This window comes from Syngnathoides biaculeatus, chromosome 16 (genome assembly GCF_019802595.1).
Source record: "Syngnathoides biaculeatus isolate LvHL_M chromosome 16, ASM1980259v1, whole genome shotgun sequence".
Classification (NCBI taxonomy): Eukaryota; Metazoa; Chordata; class Actinopteri; order Syngnathiformes; family Syngnathidae; genus Syngnathoides; species Syngnathoides biaculeatus.
In genome coordinates this window covers 14,459,706-14,480,095 of record NC_084655.1, presented here as the reverse complement: position 1 = coordinate 14,480,095, position 20,390 = coordinate 14,459,706, and the positions used below count along the sequence as shown (strand labels likewise).

General features: G+C 40.5%; 1 protein-coding gene across 1 annotated transcript in view; it reads left to right on the top strand.

Moving 5' to 3' along the window:
• LOC133514849 (protein shisa-8) overlaps positions 1-20,390 on the top strand; it is a 67,319-nt gene that overhangs the window by 13,549 nt on the left and 33,380 nt on the right. Inside the window, exon 2 of the mRNA XM_061846873.1 lies at positions 13,016-13,131. Coding sequence (XP_061702857.1) covers positions 13,016-13,131 — 116 coding nt within the window. The remainder of the gene's footprint in view (positions 1-13,015; positions 13,132-20,390) is intronic.

Here is a 20,390-nt window from a genome sequence, read left to right as displayed (position 1 = left end):
CTTTAATGTTGAAATTCGAGTTAAGTCGCTTCTTTAGGAACGGATCTCAGCCGTGCACCGAGGACTCCCTGTATTATACGCAAAATTTGCTCAGAAAATAAACACTGAAGAAACAAACAATGGTACCTCCAAAGTCAAATACCGTAGAGCTCCCACATCTTGCATGTCAAACTGGGATCATTTAATCATCAAGCAAGACCAATGTGTTAGTTAGTTTGGAGTATTTGAGTACATGTTTTTGGGACAAAAAAAAACCCAAAACAAGTTGATATTTGTCAGCACTGTGTATAACAGAAGACCGTGATGAATGTACATTCCACAAAAAGTAATAAACCAGGGAAAGAAAGCCAGGAAGGGCTGAATATGCTACAAGTGTGTGTGCACTTGAGCGTTTGTGTGTTGTCGGTGAGTGTGTGAGTGAATCAGAGGGCAGTTTGTCATCTTGCTGCTCCGTAGCTCTGATCCGAGCTGACAGGTGAAGCTAAGCGCGGCTAAACAGCACACGTAACGGAGGAGAGGGAGATAGAGACACAGAGGGAGGAGAGGAGGAAGCGGGACAGAGAAGTGAGACAATTGGGAGGCGAGGAAAGAGGGACAAAGTCAGCGTGAGAAAACCAGCGGCGCCGAGATCCGAGTTCGAGCACAATTAAGGAGAGAACAAGGCAGACGGCTGTGATGAGAGCGAAGGGAGTCAGGAGCAGAAATCGCAAGCCATAAAGGAAGCGAGATTAGCAGACAGAAGAAAAGATTGGTTAAAATTGGCAATTCATCAAAGAAGAGAACTCCACGGGTACATTTTGGGTTCTTTCGCGCCATTAATCTACCACAACCTCGCTCCACTTCTACTCCATTAGCAATTTCTCTGATATCTGCCCGGCATGACACGGGAACGGCTGAATACTAAACACATTCATGAAAGAGTCAGTTACAATGCGAGGCCAAAAAAAAAAAAAAAAAAAAAAGACGCTTTCACAGTATTCAATTTAATTCACAAGTGAATGGTTTTAATCTGACTGGCAAGATGGAGTGGTTGTACTGCAATTTACTGTTAAAACAATGAGTATTTGGAGTACACAATGATTCTGTCCTTTTCAAGCAGTGTAGCTAAACAACCAATGAAATGTCAACGAACATATATATTTTATTTATTTTATTTTTTTTCAGCAGGTAATTGACAGTAAAGATTCAGCATATTTTCATTCAACCAGGTTTGCTTGATGGAGATCAAAATGGCGTGGCGACACTTGCCCAAATTCTAAATTACACTGAGTTAAATGTAAAATGTAAATGCAATATTTGATGCTAAACATGCATGTTAAATGGCTGATACTCTTCCTATATATAAAGAAAACCATATTAATAAACCCAAATTTAGTGGAAATCAGGTATTGCTGTTTTTGTGAGTGTTCAAACAAAATTATTAGAAAAAAATTATCATAATGACGCAGGTCTAGTCTGGTCCTCCAATCAAATATTTTAACGATTCTCAGTGCGACTTGTACACCAGTTAACAGGTGTTTTGCCCACTCCTTTGAGAAAACTCCTCTGCTCCTGTGTGTTGCACCTCTTTCCACAAATGTTCAATTGGATTCACATCAGAACTCATAGAAGACCAATTCTGAATATTCAATGCTGCTTAATTTCTTTGTCGTACTTTTATGTTTTTGACAGACCTTAAGAGGCAAAGCAAAAATACATGAGATACACATGCTTGGGTGCAATGGAACGGACAGTTTGGTGGATTACAACGATTCACTTAGTTGTGCGAGGGGTGGTAGACAAGACTTACTGTACATGTGGGAGCACAAGTGAGTGATGTGTCCATTTATTTTCAAGACTATGGCAAGGCCCGTTTTCTCCATTACGATATTGCATTGCACTTGTTGCTTCTTGCAGTCCGTGTTTATGTGCACAGTACGTGGGTGTGTCTATTTGCATGCTTATATTTGTTATATCTCTCACGCCTTTGCAGATGTTTGAGGTGCATGCAATGTGAAGGCAATAAGTGTGAACGTGTGCAATGAGCTCAACACAGGTTGGCCGCTGAGTCACTCTGACGGCTCCGCTTTGTGTGCTTGCTCTCACTTTCACCACATTGCGTAGCATCTGTTTCTTACGGCATCAACTCCACAACAGTTTGAATAGTACTTGGGATTTGCCAAAGACGCTTATGACGAAAAAAAAAAAAGTGACACACGTTGTTTAAAGCATGAATCGAACACTATGGGAATACTGACTAAGCCGCTTGTAAGTTCACTTTTAGTTCACGTTGCCTTCCAACCAGCTGCATCCCCTCAACCGCAAATAGAAACATTCTGGTTGACTGCCATGTATCCCTTTCATTTAAGCGTGCAAAAATCAAACAGAATAATAATCCTCCGATCGCACATGCATCCTTTCTCTTTCAGGATGAGCCTGCGTCTCACCTTCAATGAAAAAGTGCGCCTTGGGTCAATAAGCATCATAGTGGCTGGCCAGAGCGGGTCACGTGCATGTGCGCCTGAGGTTGAAATCCAAGGTCACTTAACGCTGCATCCCGTGATCCACTGTCTCCTACAGTGCACTGATGACAGAGTGATATGTGGCTACTAATATGCCACAGCGGCCCTGACTTTGACACATTTTAAATGACATGTACAGCCTGTGTATGAGGGCCAAGCATCAGCATTCATAAATGCAATGAAAGAATGATTGACCTTTTCAAAAGTCATGTCAAAACGATGGATGGTTGAGATTAAGTGGTCATAGATTTCTTCTATGCAGGTTTAATATATGTTTCTAGGCATTACAGGATTATTACACTTCAATATATTGATGTGAAAATGGAGTGTGTGGACTCCTTTACATGGAAACTTCCCCTCTCTAATCAACCAGTGCACACAAACCTGTTTTGACATTTGAAGGTACCATAAGTACTGTGGGAGTACAAGATGGCGCATGTAAGGACTCCTAAATGGCTATTTAAGTTATTATCTCAACCTCATGTAAGTTATGATCTCAAGCTCAATTAGTTACTGCTTAGTGCTCGTACTGAATGTATCCATTTATACTGCAGGGGTGCTCAACCAGTCGATCACGCACGAGGCAGTTTCGGTCGATCGCAACGGCGTGCCGAGAAATAAAAAGACACCCATATTTTTTTTTTTTAACTTTAGCTCACCGCACACGTGCAAACAACGACAGTACAGGAAAACACCCTGTCAGTGAGTTCCCCCCATATTTTAAGCTCTCACTTGAGAAATCTTAACAAACGTGAGTATGGCTACTGCAGTAAAGAAGACAAAAAGGCATCACTTTCATACGGAATGGGAAGTGGCCAATTTTTTAACAATGTCATTTTCGAAGTGCGTTTGCCTCATCTACCAGTGGAGTGAAATGTGTCACAGCATTTTCGAACGGTTTACGGAAAATACGACACCTGACATTCCACCGAAAAGTAAACTGAGAATGAGAAAAGTGAACGAACTAAAATCCCAATTGGCTGCACGGCAGTCACTTTTCACACAAGATACTTCAACAGTGAAAGCTGCCACAGAACCATCGTTTCCGGGTTTGTCACATCGTACATAAAAGAGACATAGCTGACTCATTGGTCCAATCTTTTAATTATAAGGCGGAAATGTTATTTTGAATAACATCTCTTCAGCTGTAAAGGAGTACAGTTACACGGCGCTGTGAAGCCATGGCTGACGTGTGGAAGGAGATCTCAGATTATGAGTGTTTCTCACTGCAGTTGGACGAATCCACTGACGTGAGTGACACACCACAGGTGTGCATTTTCATTCCTATGGCGTTTAGTCATCATCAACATGAACTCAGATAGTTACAAAAAATGTTTAAAGTTAATGATGTTATGTAATATTGGGTCATGCAGTTATGCAAGGTACACAAACATACATTTACACATAAAGAATCCTCAATATACTTTGAAATAAATATGCTTTGCATTTTTATAGTGGGTAGATCTTTGTGACTTGGTCATTCTATTTCATCATTCGTCATTCTAAAAAAAAGAAAAAAAAAAGAATAACACGCCCCCCCCTCCTTACTCGATTGTGAGAGGCTGGATACTTGAGAAGTAGATCTTGGGGTAAAAAAGTCTAGGCACCCCTGATTTACAGTATAGTGGAACTCACACTAATAAACAGGTATATTATGTTTCAAGCAAGAAATGTAAAAGTACAAAAGCATATAAACATCTCATGTTAGCCAGGTGCAGTAAGGTTGTATGGGCTTACCAAGGACGCGGGCGCTTTTGACTGAGGAAAATCAAGAGCGAGATGAATATATAAGGTCAGCGTGTAATGACATTCGCCATCTGACAAAATGTAGATGGGCTTTTTTCAGTGAGTCATTTAAGCAGTTGAGACAATAACACAACTGATAAAAAAAAAAGGTCAATGTAATACTGTGTGATGATAGATGACTCCGTATCGCAGCATCATTGCAGTATTATTGATTATAATTAATAATGCCTAAGACTTGGCAATATGATTGATTTCCTGCTGAAAAATGCAAATAAGTGTGTGTGTTGTGCGTGTCTAGGGTTGTGTCTGTGTGTGTTACGTGTAGGCAAACTCATGCGTGGGATGCATGTGCGTCACACTGCGGAATGTTTGAGAACAAATCCCTCGAAGCTAAATGATTCTTTGTGAGTGCTTTTTGTTGTACTAAAATAGTCCCAAACCCTAAAAATAATGAGTGGGGGCAGTGACTCAGAATGTGACATATGGTATTTTCTGTGACATCATCTTTACCCAACACCGCCTTCTCAGCACTGAAAGGCTGCCAGCAACGGGTTCAGTGGGCCTGCAGTATGCTGGCTTCTTTTTGTCATTTCATTACAACAAGATGCAACCACTGTGGTGGGGCCGCGGGGAGGGTAGCAGTACACAGTACAATGAAATCAATACAAGAGCTGAATAATGTACTACTTTTACCAAGATAATAATGCTGCCTCTTGATTGGCACTTTAAGAGAAGTACTGCATTTTAATATGCACTTCTAATATAATACAAGTCGCTACACAATCCTAGAAATATCCATTAATGTTATACGATTCCAAATTTGACTCAGATTTTTAGGAAACTTGCCCTTCTCAAGATTCTATATTGGTCAAATGGACAAATGATTTTTTTTTTTGCATTAATGCTTTTGGTTAACTTATTTTTGTATTTAATATTCTAAATATACTACACTTTTACTTTAATTCATGTGTGTTCACACTGTAAGATGGTGAAAGTGTGTGTTGCTTAATTATAGGTCAACGCTTGATTCCGTTCTGGAATCTCTTCCAGTGTGTCATGTAAGTGGCTCAAAGACAATGCACGAACACGAGCAGGCCCTGGCATGGGGGCCACTCAGCCATGCCAAGGGACATTATTTGGCAGCTGTCAGCTCTAATAGGAATACAGCAGGGTGGGAGGCAAATCCAGGCTCAGTACCGAGCCTACAAGGGAGCACTATCCGGCAGCCGGAACACAACTGTGTCTGCTGCTGTGTGCACACATGTGTGTGTGTGTGTGGTGTGTGTGTGTGTGTGTGTGTGTGTGTGTGTGTGTGTGTGTGTTTGTGTAAAAATGATGGATCCCCCCGTCCCACACCCCCAGACCAGTGTATCAGACCCTCGGAGAGAATGAGTGCTCTTTTTTTTATGTGCCTAAATGCAGATGTGTGTGTGAGGTTAAATGTGACGGCATTGGTGGCCTGGTTTGTATTCGAATCAGGAAAACACACAAAGCCAGTGATGAAAAGTGACGTGATTATAAAAGTTATATACTGTTTACAGCTTCAACTCCTTGACAATGCAATACTTGAAAAGAAAAGCTTAATAGATAGAAATCCAAGCAGTATAGATTTTACAAGCAGCTTTGGGAAACCTACACAACAGACACTCAAATAACAGATAAACACACATGGAATATTCGACTGACTTAACAATCAGAACATTTGTTTTGAAATGTGTTAAACAAAATAGAATATAATAGGGAGATACTTAGCCCAGACATCAAAATATCAATACCAAAATACATCACAATATCACATCGATATCGATTGTTGATATATGGTCACTGTTCCTGCCCGGCATTATAAATAATTTTCTAAATCATCTTATCATTCCGAGGATAAGTTAAAGGCCTAAAGTATAAAGTATTTCACTCACATAATCACCACATTGTGCTATTATTAGTGACAAAATATTCCAATAAAATGTATTCCCAAATTTTGATTTCCGCCCCCACTAATAGAGATTAAGCGCAACAAAGCGATGCCCTACACTCCTCCTTCTTCTTCTCCTTTCGGCTTGTCCCGATTAGGGCTTGCCGCACCGTGTCATCTTTTTCCATCTAAGCCTATCTCGTGCATCTTCCTCTCTAACACCCATAGTCTTCATGTCCTCCCTCACAATATCCATCAACCTTTTCTTTGGTCTTCCTCTCATTCGTTTGCCTGGCAGCTCCATCCTCAGCACCCTTCTACCAATATACTCACTCTCTCGCCTCTGCACAATTCCAAACCATCAAAGTCTGCTCTCTCTCACCTTTTCTCCAAAACATGCAACTTTGGCTGCCCCTCTAATGAGCTCATTTCTAATCCTATCCAACCTGTTCGCTCCAAGCGAGAAACTCAGCATCTTCATTCCTGCTACGTCGAGTTCTGCTTCCTGTTGTTTCTTCAGTGTCTCTAATCCATACATCATGGCCGGCCTCACCGCTGTTTTATAGACTTCGTCCTTCATCCTAGTGGAGACTCTTCTGTCACATATCACACCAGACACCTTCCGCCAGCTGTTCCAACCTGCTTGGACCCATTTCTTCACTTCCTTACCACACTCGCCATTGCTCTGGGATTGTTGACCAAGTATTTGAAGCCCTGCACTACCACAGAGGTTTTATGATTCATTCAATAAGAAGTTTAAATAAATGCTCGGAATAATCAGAATCTAAAGAAAGAAGTGAAAATGAATGGCGCCACCTTTGATGCGAGCGACATTGGCAAATTGCCTTTGAAAATTCATGATTAAGAGTGACTTCACATGTCTCTCGGGATATTAGTTTTAAAATCAGTACAACAAGTCAGAGGTGATGATCGGGTGTCTCGCAATAGATTGTCTTGCATCTTTGAGAGTCCATTGTTGCGTCCAAAACCAGGAGCAGCGTTTTTTCCGCCTCCAAGTTTCCGTCCACGCGAGGTTGGTGGCCCTCGGAACGATCTGTGGGCGGTGTTTACTCCCCGCTAACCTGCTTTGACAGTGAGGAGTGATTCAGCTCCAAAATGCTGTGTTATATTATCCGCCCCCAGGAAGCGATCTGCTCGTGTGTAGAATAGTCGATGTCTTATTCAATGACCAGAGGGTGGTTTTCTCACTTTATTTTTAGCATCTTGGGCAATTCAGAACAGGCGAGCCTCTTTAGTTACACAAGGACCGAGCCGCCACAATCTTGTGATCTGGCGCAACTTGCACCGCTGCAGCTGTTTTGTTTTCGCAGTGGTTGACTCCTTCACCCTCTCTCATATGCTATTTACAAATTGAAGTGTGTTTGCCGTCCCTCCTTCACTCTCAAAAAAGAAGGGGCTATGTGGGTGAATGAATTAATCGTGCAAGTTTTTGGTCACGTCATAACAACAAGTTAAATGTGTTTAGTTCAGCCACGACGCTGCCCCTGGGAAATGGGCCACACAAATACTGCTGGGCGCAAGAAAACTATTGTTTGTGTCTGCAGCTCTAACAGTCTGAGATCTCCTTCGAATTAAACTGAAAGTGCTTCTGTCATTCTGAAGTACACTCGAGCAAAGTTGCAGAGCAACTTTTCTTCTCTCAGAGATTCAGGAAATATGCTCTCCATTTAAATCTAAGCGACTGTACATTTTGTATTAGTTCCTCTGGATTTCATGAAAAGAATCTAATGAAAAAAAGAATACATACTGTCCATGATTTTTGTTAAAATCTGGACCAAAATTTCAAATTTCCATAATATAAATGATGACACGAGATATTGCAAGCATTTCTGCGTTACCAAACCTCAACAATATTTGAAAAACCCATTACCCTTGATTTCTGATTCCAAAACTAGTTGATAAATATGTGTAAATATGATGGGTTACTTAAAGATTTTCATGATTTCAGTCATAATGGCCCTCTGACAGAAACTGTAACTACAATGTGGCCTGCAATAGAAACGGGTTTGACACCCCTGCTGTAAAGTGAGAGAACTATATTTGATACTGTTAAAATATTACTGTACTACTCATAGAGTAATTCTATAAATGACATCACATAACGGAAAGTCTGACTTGTACTCCAAAAACGAAGCTTGAAATCATCTTAAGGCCTTAAAGACAGCAGAGTAGCTTTTAACGATGCTTAGTTATCCTTTGGTCCGCACAGTACCTATTTCTAGGTACCCGTGATCTAAATTGGACTAATCACGTTCACTCTCTTCCACTGTGAAAAATGGTCGACTGAACAGCTAATTATTCTAATAAGAAGGCAGATCACATTCATAGTTCCTTGCACGCAATCCTCCCCAAATGATTGCCGCCAACATTTAGCTCCATCAGACCTTTAAAACTGCAATATCGGTGGACTTGTCAGTATGGCGCCATTTTATTTCCAATCTCAGTGGTGAAATATTCAATCAGGCCTCTTTTGAATGATGTGCTGAAGACTTTACCGATTTTTGGGCATTGTTAAAAAGCTAACTGCTTTTTAAGTACTAAGCTTTAATTAATAAAATTGTATGAATTCCCACGAGCGATGGCCATTTGACCAAACTGATCGATCGCGGGGAAAATGAATGGCCGTCCCAGGTTCCAGTAATTTATTACAATAATAATGATAACAGTGTCGGCGTGCATGTGGATCGATTTGGCAATTTGTTGAAAGGTCTTCTATACTTTGTTGCAGACAAAGAGCTAATTAAATTTGAGAGAAAGGAGCACCGCAGACAGATACAGAGTAAGATGTAATTGCCGTGGAAAAAGAAATCTGTCAACAGCAGCCACAGAGGAGTGTTGAAAAAAGGAGAAAGTCAATCAAATGAATTGTGACACGTCAAAAAAAAAACGTTTGTTTAAAATACTGCATGTCATTTGGAGTGCTGGTATCCATCCATCACCTCCAGCATGCAATAAGAAGGTCATAGTGACCTCTGAACTGCCAAAATAGTCAACGTTGGAAAGTTGGCATGCAAGTTTGTAACCAAAGAAGTACATTTCAGTCAAGAATCTATTGTAAAAAAAAAAAAATACAGAAAGGATGCTTGGAATAAGAAAAGAATACAATCCTAGCATCTGGTTGCCACAAAAAGAATCAAAGAAAATATATGCAAAATGGGCAATTAGCAAGGATCATTAATATGGAGTATCCATTGTTAATAAATGACAACACCCACTCTGGCAATAAAAGTTATACACTTTATAATTATTCAATAAATAAATTATGACGTCTAGCCTGGTTTTCATTTGCCGTGCAGTTAATTGTATCACTTATCGTTTACGCTCTTCCTAAAACTTGTAATCCACTAAATTGAATAACAAAATGGAGAGTTGCAGAAGTTGCCTGAACCCAAATGGAACGAAATCCTCATCCACCGAATTTCTGCACTTATGTAAATTATGTTATATTGTTTTACTTGTACTCCAAATGACTGCAATGGCTCGTGACTTTTGCAAAAGTCAGACAGCTGTGGGAGTGACACAGGAGACATGAAAATGAAGCGCCGCCAAAACAGGAAAGTGGAGGAGGGGGGCAGGGGGGGGCTGTTTGGGTGTTGTCGGAAGTGGAATGCTGAGACAATAAGGCGGGCTAGACCAGAGGAGGAAAGGGAAGATCTTTCCTGGGACATAGATCGAGAACAACAAGCGCTTTTAAGCATCCGGAAGGGGATGAAAACATGGCGAGTGGGAGGAAAGAGAGAGAGAGAGAAAGTGACATATAGCTCCCTTCTATTACCGTGGAGAATGAACGCATGGGGCTGGGGGGGGGGGCATGTGAGGAAGGCAGATGGAGGAATGCAATGGAAGTTGACAAATATTAAGGAGATGAAAGACAATTGGTGAGCAAGGGCAACGACAAGCCTAAATCTGTCAGGAGGGTCACAAAGGCCAGCTGGTTTCTTTGTACCAAGCCTGGGGTAGTTTTGGCATTTTTTTTTTTTTTATTTCATTACAATGCATTCAGTACAGTATTTTAAGACGAAAAGCATAATTGCCCGAGTCCTTTGTAACCTACTGTCATAATATGAATACAGATCGCTGATGTGCTTGCAAAAGTTGCGTTGTTTCTTTGTGGACACAAAGATTGTTAGTAATCTAGGTCATGGGAATTCGCATTTATTAAGTGAGACAACTGGACTCTTTTTATTTGTTGAATGAGTTTTTTTCCCCTTGTTTTTCATAATCATTAAAATATGACCTAGATGACAATGCTATTAGGCTAACAATATTTAGCAATAAGTATGCATTGTAATGCAAACAATTACTAGCAATTGATAAATAATACGGGAATAACACGTTTTATTGTGGCTAAGTATTTTACTATTATTTTTAGATATGTAAATCAAACCATTCTCTCCAGTTGTCATTCTTGAGGCATACTTTGGAATCGCAAATCAGTTCAATACAAAAATTTAAGCACTGTAATAGTTCAACTATACAATTTTTAGCAACTTAAATGTACAACTCGAAACAAAAAAAAAAGCGGAAAGAATATTGATTATATTATAGATTGTGTTATATTGGACATTTTCAAAAGGGCAATTCTGGAGAAGATGTACATGTTTTTAAATGTGCATTACCAAAAGATATTTTCATTTTATTTTTTTTTAATTCCTTAATATTTTTGGCCACACTTTTTCAACTTAGATGATGTGCGCAGGTCAGATTGTAGCACCCCCCGACCACCCCCCACCAAAAAAAATAATAAAAATACATAAATAGTGGGCCTTTTTGTGTTTCTCTCATCCTCAAAATATATCCATACTGCCAAAAATATATGACACATCTTTCTAGGGCTCCATGTGATTTAGCAGAATTAGAGAAATATTAAAAGTATTAGTGATGCACTTCATTTAAATAAATCAATTCAAAATTTGATATGACCAATGATAACGAGTGCATGTTTGGCCTGGGGTGCGAGGGCACTTGATTCATTAAGTAATAAAGTTAGTGTTAGGTATGAGGATGTGTATGTAAAGTCTTGTTTCTTGTTCCCGATTGCACAGCCGTGTGCACGCCGTGCATGGCGGTATCACACGCCGCAGGTGTGCGTGTGTGGCAAAGCGTGCAAATACGCCGTGCTGGCATGAGAGCAAGGCTACCTACAGTATTCCAGGTCGCGCTGTTGTGACAGCATTTAGCTTCCGCTGTTGCTCACGTTTGATGTTTGGGCCTCTCGTGACCGCAGGCATCATTTCAGTTGCTGATTTTCAACTTGGCTTTTTTTTTTTTGTTTGCAGGGTTGTGCTCAACTTTTCGGAGTCAGGTTAGGCGATTGCGAAGAGCGCACGTCCTAGTTGAGGCTTTGAGCTTTGCAATCTATGTAAATAATGTAGCCTTGTGCAAAACAAATCAAATTTGAGTGTGGGGGTTCACCAGAAGTTGTCTGGGATAGCAATACTTATGTGAGGGATGACAGAAACGTTCCCTTTAAAAGCCTTTTGTAGGATAATAAATCTGATAAATAATATGCACTGACTACAATCCACAAACTACGGAGCCCCTAAAGGGATAATGGGAAAAAAAAAACAGTTTCTCATTGTAATGCGTAAGTTTCTCATTGTAATGAGTAACTAGTCCATTGCATGTGTGCATGTATAAAAGACCCTTGTTCCTTATTCAGGAAGCTACTACTAGCAGTTAAATAAGCTACAACTACCTGAACACAGGAAGCTACAAAGCCCCTAAAGGGACATTGAAGACAAAAAAACTGGTTTCTCATTACAATCAGTAACTTACTCGTTACAATGAGTAACTTACTTACTTACTTACATTAAGACTGAAAAAACTTTACTTGCTAGAGGTAGCTTGCTGCATTCAGGTAGTCATAGCTTATTTACCTGCTAGCAGTAGCTTCCTGAATAAGGAACAAGGGTCTTTTATACATGCACATATCCAATGGACTAGTTACTCATTACAATGAGAAAATTACTCATTACAATGAGAAACTAGTTAGTTTTTTTTTTTTTCCAATGTCCCTTTAGGGACTACATAAACTCTCACCACTAGCAAGTAATGAAAAAATATTAAAATATGGGGCACATTTGCCAATGATTTTCTACAGAGTTGCTGTTAGGAAAGAGGCATCACGTGTTACATAACATTGTGGTTCCTCCTAACGTTTTGTAAATTTAAACTTTTGTTGTTTAGGAACTATATTATAAAAAGATATTAAAGGCTAGAATGAAGTTGACCACTGAAATTGGTTCACTCAACTAAGATGCAATTCCCGTAAAGAAGGACATTGCTTAATTAAGTTCTGCTTATTTCTAAAAAAAAAAAAAAAAAAAAAAAAAAAAAAAAGTTACTCCAGGTTAGGGTACACGAAACAAATGAAACGTTTACGTTTAGGAACATTAATCCGTCTGTTACGAAACAGTTTTTATCTGCTGGTGCAGGCTAGAGATTTTTCTGGCCAAATGTTTTACTTTTGAGGCAGCGGAAACCTGTTCAAAGGCATCAAAAAAAAAAAAAAAAAAGATGGCAAGAGGCGGACCCCCTTTGTTCCTTATTCCCATTGGCAAATATCTAGTATTCCCTTTTATCTGTGAGTTTTGACAATAACTCAAAAAAGCTTATTTTAAAGTCTGTAAGTTTATGGCGATGAACACTGGGCAACTTACACAAAAGGCCATTTGACTATGTAGAGGATTTTCCAAATGTCTACGTTGTAAGTGTTCCTCACAATTTTAGCCTCAAGTTCTCTGTGCTGGGATTTTCCATTGAAATGCATGCATGGTCACTTATTTATTTTTTTTTTTTTTGCTTTATGTAATGTTCTTTTTCTTCTCCTCAGGACTTTGACAGAGCTGCTGAAGCAGCCAGGCGAGGCAGGAGTTGTGGATGGAACCGGAATACACCACCCTATAGGCACCAATGGGATCTCGGCCAGGGCGTTACGCACCAACAACGGTCAGTCCTCACACAAGCACTTAGCCGCAAAGTGACAAGACACACTTGGGCGTTTTACTCCATGACTAGTAGGTTTGGTGCAGAATATGAGGAGAGTGCGTAATAACACACATATACACACAGAACAGGAGTCGGAATGCACAAGATGAAAACTACAAATATTTTACAATGTGGCACTTGACCAACATTTGCTGAGATATGACTTCATGCATTGTGATGTCATCCACGGAGGATGCAAAAAAAAAAAGTACAATTCACAGTTATGTGTTCAAATGTAGGTTTTAAAACTAAATATGACAGATACCCAACAAATCGACTTCATCTCACTAATGTAGAAGTCATACTTCAGTGCTTCCCACCACTGGAAAAAGATGTGATGATAATTCAGTGTAACCATTTTTTTTTTAATCAAACAGCAATATCAAACAACTAATCTGATCTTGTTTAGTCAATTTATGGTCTGACTATTTAAAATGTTCGTAAACAGCTTCCCGGCGAGAGTAATTTAATGTTTGATGTGTGTTAACAAATTTCATGTGCGAGGTCAATCTGCAACATTTCTGAACATCAGGCCTCGGTCATTTGTTAAGTTATGAGTTATTTATTGCTTTTAGGATCTCACATATTACGCTTGCACTTTTATGATTGATTATGTTGAAATATTACATAATCATCATTACACACAAAAGCCATGAGACCGGTTGTATTTAATCAAAAGTTAATTAATGAGCCTCGTTAGACGAGCTCCCAACCCGGAGTGAATGGCAAGTGACCCATCTGTTTTTCCCTCTTTCTTTCGACTCTTCGGCACCGCACACAGAAATGAAGTATATTTCCCGAGGACTCATTTGTGATGACTGGTGACATATTTATTTAAAGGACAAAAATTCCCCGCTGCGTCACATCTGCCCTCATTTATCAAACGCGTCGGGGTATGAACTATTTGTTGCTGGGTCAGCATGCATGTATTGCAAATAGCCAAATAGCCAAATCGGAGTGCGTCACAAGACTCCAGAAATGTAGTTACATAACCAGATATCAATGCACAGAACATGTTTCATACACATGTATATGCCGATTCATCTTTAATATATTGCAGTCTTATTTTCCCACTTGATATGATCAAAAACACACATGCAATGTTTATTCGTGCATGAAGACAATAAAAAAAAAAAGGCTAACTTTACTTTTATCTTCCCACCGTGGCTGTAAACACATTCTGGCCTCATTTTCACCCCAAGCTGTGCTTATTAGCACTCTTCTATCTTACGCCTCTTTTTCTTTCTTCCCCTGCTATTAAATCCTAGCCTCTTTACTTCCCCAGCCTGCCTTCTCACATCAATTTGTCGTAGTGCTTTACTTCCATAACATCATTATCTTGAAGGAAAAAAAAAAAGTTCAGCACTGTGCATTTACCCATTAGGGCAACACAGCCTGTATATTTTTTTGTTTGCTTTTTTAATGGGTCAAGAAGATGCACATGGATAATAACACCACGCAGAACATTCACACTGCACAGTTTTTTTTTTGAATCATTTTAGGATTTATGAAATTCTTCCCTCACCAAATTTTACGCATTCCTTCTGTTTTCCTCTCTCCCTTCAAAGTAGGTTAGCTAAGAGCTCAATGATATTTTTTTAAACTGCTCTTGTCATACAACTACACTGAAGAGGATGAGAACGGAAGCGTGTCGACAGCAGTAGTAAAGGTACGCGGTGATGATGTTGAGGGAATGAGGATGAAGTTTTCGTGATCATGCTGTGTCAGCTGTCTTTGTATAATTACCTCTTAATTAAAATGATTTAAATCCTCTAGGTCAAATAGATGCAAGTTGAGAGAGAGGGAGATCCACATAATAATGTATTGTTGGAAGACAGACATTGAGATAAAAAGAACTTAATTACATTAAAGATCACTGAGATTAAGGATCTTGTGGTTGCGTTTGTTGTATTATTTACTCTTTGATCCTGAAATACACTAAAAAGATCCATATGGGCATGGACTAGAGGTACTGATAGAGAGTAACTTCACTTTTCCTCCCATTGAAATTTATGGAAATGCCATTAATCTATTGCAGCTCCCCACACACACACACTCAAACATTTTGGCGAGATGTTTTATAACTGCAAACTAGCACATTATATTATTTTACTAACTAATAACACACAGAAGTAAAAAGTTAAATACAAAGAATTAACTTTTTACAAGTTTTGTTCTTAAGATCATTGGATATTATTTGTCTGTATGTGTTGCTTTACCATTTGTGTTCAAATAGCTGACGCTGTTCATTAGCCTGTCTATGCTGTTTTGAGGTATGCCAGCAGTAGGTGAGACAGACATGTTAGACGATGCGGAAGTTCTGTCGTATTTTTAAATACACAAAGTCTCGTTCTCTTTGTTTTATATATTAGTATGACGGTAAACTTCAAGTGGGACTAGCAAAAGAAAAAAAAAAAACAACTCAAAGCCAAAGTGTTGCTTGTTTGTTGATTTGAGTTAACTGCCACCAAACATGCTTGTATCTCAAATTTTTGCCCGTGAATCAAAGCAAAAATAAAAATCAACCACTTGAATCTTCACTCTGAGCAACTGCCGTAGTAACAGCAGACCATGATCTGTCGCCGCTAGTCCATCTTAAACCTGCAAACAGCCTTTGTTTTATGTTTTTTTATTCCGCTTTTGGCGATTCTCAAATGAATTTGTCATATTTAGGGGAAAATGAATGAAGGAGGCCCCATTGCTAGCCATAAAACGGAATAGATCTTTTGAGCCGCGTCGTGCACGTTAAATGATTAGAACTGATCTGATGATCACACAGCCCGCAGCAGGTGGGCACTGGCGCCACAAGTCATAAGAATCTGATGAACACAGACTATGTTTTTTTTTTGTTTTTCCTTTGGAAGTTTTAAAGATAAATCCGCTAAGCATCCACCTCCCCTCCCTGCTCTGTGCTCATTTTCAGTCTGAGATATTTTTGATACTGCTTAAGAGATGAAGGGACGGATGAGACCTGCAGGATGTAAAATTTGAGGAATGCTTGTGAGCAAGAAAGGGGCGAGGGGGGGCGGTAAAGTGGTGGAAAGAAATAAGTCATGTGATGTTACAGTTGGTGAAACAGGACAGAGACGATGAAGCGACAAAAAAATGAGTTTTGAAGGGGGGGAGGGTCAAGCAGGAGAGGTGAAGAGAGACAAGCAAAGAGAAAGCAGATAGAAGAGCCAACATGCTGCTAGCTGCGAGGGGGACAGCTGGTCAGCTGCTGCCCTTCTCTTCTAGTGGGGAGAGCTGCCCTGAGGACAGCCACCCTGTTCCACACACACACACACACACACACACACCTGCTCTCACATTTCCACATACCCTCATCATCCATTCGCAGATGGTTGCATGTATACTAACAAACAAAGTGCACCTAAGCCCTCGTCACCTGAACACATCACACACGGGGTACACAAGTGCACGCACTTCTTTTGACTGATGGAGAGCAATGACTGTGTGAGGTCAAAGGGGAGCTTTGACCTCACACGATGAAATGAAAAGCGTGTTGGAAAAATTGAAACGAAAAGAGAAAAGTAAGTGGGAGTAAATGGAACTGCGAAGATGAGGGAGAGGGAACGTGGAAGCGGGGCGGGGGGAATTAGCTACGGGGTATCTCACTACCTCATAAACAAACTGGAGTTATGTATGATGGTGGTGCAAACGCGACAAATATTTTTCCAGGATGTTTTTGGTTGCACGTTTGGGGCATTGAAACTAAAATTTACTGCTGTAATGATTTCAGCACTACAAGACCTGCTGCGGATGATTGCACTGTAAACTGGAATGAGCATTGCGAAATTATGACAAAATTGATGATGCATAATTGAAGTTAATATTAAAAAAAAATAAAACTTGCTACTCGTGCAAAACGAAATATGAATAAACTGAAATGTGCTTTATTTATGTCTGATCTGGTTTGTGCAGAACGCTGAGGTTACGGGATTACTCATTGCTGTGCAGTTCAGTTGATTTACATTTGGGTGATTTACCTCCTGGGTGTTCTGCATTTGGACAGGTGTAAGCGCAGCAATTACACGCAAAGTTGAGGGCAAAACAACTAAAATGCTTTTTAAATTAGATGAGAATTTGTGCTGGTACAACGGCTGTTACGTTTTACAAGGCTTTCGCTGTTGCTTGAACGTTCATGCTGCTCTGTACTATTTCATAAGATAGCGTGCACATTTTATCCTCTATTCAGCCCTTCTCTCAGGTAACCTTCAAACCCCCCCCCCCCCCCCAACAAATCCCACCTCTGTCACGGCATAAAAAGATGCGCTCCAGTTCACCGCTGGAAGGTCCCCCTTTATAACAGATTTGCATTTGTGGGGCATAATTTGCATGTGATCCCAGTTAGAAGGGGAAGTGGGGAAGTAGTGATGGAAGCGGGAAGTCCAAAAGCAGAAAGAAGAGGATGAGGACTGGAGGACCGAGCGAGGAACCAGCTAGATAAGAAAATGAGTATCACGGGATCCTGCAGAGCGGCTGTTAAGTGAAAAGACGCAGGGGGTTGTTGCGTGTAACGCTTTAGTGCGTTTGTTTGTATCTGTGCACCCTTGAATACCATGGGGTGTCATCAGAGTGCCACATGGGGCCGGTGCCAATTATATCCTCTGTCAGCTTGTCAATGACACCCCAGCGCACAGACAGCTTGAGACACAGAGGGATGACAGCCAAACCGTAGCTTTTATTATTTGGGGACTTATTTCTACATGTGTATGAGTGTGAACTTTACTCAGGCATGAACACATAACTGTGCGGAAGCATACACTGGCTCATCAATTTAGTTTTTACTGTTGTGTACTGATGGGTACTTACACTCCTGTTATATCAGGGGGCGCTAATACTGTTTATGTGACTATAAACAACTAGAAGCCATCATAGATATACTTTCAGGGCGATGCTGACAGTTTTAGGGTTTTTAAATGTTAATGTCAGAGAGAAATTTGGAAAGCCGTTGACGGGTTTGGATACATCTTTAAGCAGCCCACTGTGGATCCAGTGTATAATTTGGATGTGTTGAGGATAAACGATTGCAATGCAGAGCTATTAAACTGATGGAGGAAGGTCCAGATATACAGGGGCTTCTTTCTGTCTGACAAGCTTAGTTTTCATTCAATTTATTTGGCATAATATCTAAGTTCCCAAAATAGGCTAAACTAACACGACTCAAATATTTAGATGTTCCATCGGCACGGTGTCTCAGCTGGAAAGCAATGGCCTTACAGTTCTGAGGTTCAATCCCGGCCCCGCCTGTGTGAAATTTCCATGTTCTCCCCGTCCCTGCGTGGGTTTTCTCCGGGCACTCCGGTTTCCTCCCACATCCCCAAAACATCCAACATCAATTGGACACTCTAAATTGCGCCTAGGTGTGATTGTGAGCGTGACTGTTTGTCTCGATGTGCCCTGTGATTGGCTGGCAAACAGTTCAGGGTATACCCTCCCTCCTGCCCGTTAACAGCTGGGATTGGCTCCAGCATTCACACGAGGATAAGTGGCTAAGAAAATGGATGGATGGATAATTAGATGTTTCCAATTTTTTAATGGGACAGTTCAGAGAATAAAAACTATGTGAGTCCCCAAATAACTTCTCTAAAGATTGATCAGAGTCTGGTGTCAGCCAACTTCGTGTCCGGTTAGCGTGACACACAAACATACACACACCAGTTTTAATTTGCTATTCTCAAGCAAGATTGCGCAATGTGACCGACGCCTCAGTGTGAAATGCTCAATAAAGTGAAGGAAAGTGTGTGCTCAGCACTCGCTCAAATATCTGGCACAGGCAACATCTCTGCTGACAAATCAACAAGAAGTGAAACATTGAACAACAACGGATGGCAGTGGAGGACACCACAGAAAAGCCACTGAAAAAAAAATAAAACATTGCCACAGGTTTGTATTTTTACAAAGGAGTGCTCGGGTGCTCCACATTACAACTGGCAAACTACTGACAGATGCAACCAATGTTGAATTGTTTGGAAGGAACACAAAGAAAAACAGCGCAGCAAACAACTATCAAAACCTCTTCGCACGACTCTGTACAATGGTGGAGGGGGCAACAATATTTTTTTATAAGACTGCTTCGCTGCCTCAGAGCCTGAACACATTGCTATTGAAGTGACAGAAAAATGAATTCCACAGTTATCAAGATTTTTTTTCTGTCGGCTAATTGAAGCGTAAGAGGAGATGTGTGAACACAATGACAGACTGAAATCAACAACTGAAAGTTTTCAAGAAAGGGAAAATAGTGTCCTGAGCTTAAACTGATGGAGGTCCTGTGCTAAGACCTCAAGAGAGCGATTCAGGCATCCCAAGAGTTTTGCTGAACTGAAACAAAGTTGTCAAGAGGAATGGATCAAAATGCTCCCTGACCACTGTTCAGGCCTCTTTTGTTGAAGTACTTGCTTCCAATGTAGGCTCAACTGGTTATTAAATCATTTGTACTTGTTTATTTTTCTTTTGGAGCTTGTACGGGAGAATACTGGAGCTTGAAATTGATGCGAGCTGCAATAATTGACTTTAGGTATAAAGACGCCTATTTATGCCCAATTCCACCCCATCATGGTGACAAAAAATAGTTCAATTTGGCGTACTGGAATCCTCTGCTGTGTAAATGCATATTCATTTCCACATTTGTCTGTATTAAAGATGACTTAGCAAGAAATGGAGCCGTAACACTTGTTTATAAGCTCGCAAACAAACAGCCCATCTCACGGAATGGCCACTCTGGACTTTTTGCTGCTCTAAATGAATGTGTGATCATTACACGCTATAGCTATACTGCACATATAGTAGTCCCCTCGGGATATAATGTCCACGCAGCTGGGTGCTTAACTAAGGTGTAAATCAGGATCCACAATCCTCCACTGCAACTCCGGCTCCATTCCCTCCTCTTTCATGTTTCATTTTGCCCTCTCCACTTCCCCCTCATTAGCAGGCAGGCCTTCGTCACTCCTCCTCTGCTCTTCTTCTCCCTGGTAGGCATTCGCTGCGCTCCTTTTGGCTTTTTTTTCTGGCATCGTCGTGTCCCCCGCCTGCTAACAACTCTCCTCTCTTCTTTCATTCATTCTGTGACAGACACCGAGCTGTCTGATCCCTCACTCTGACCGAACACTAAGGTCGGCCAGAAAATGATCACAGAGCTACAGTGAATGCATCTGATGATGACTCTCTTCTTGCATAAGGGACTTCAAACACAATTTTGGGGACTGTAGCTCTAAAGA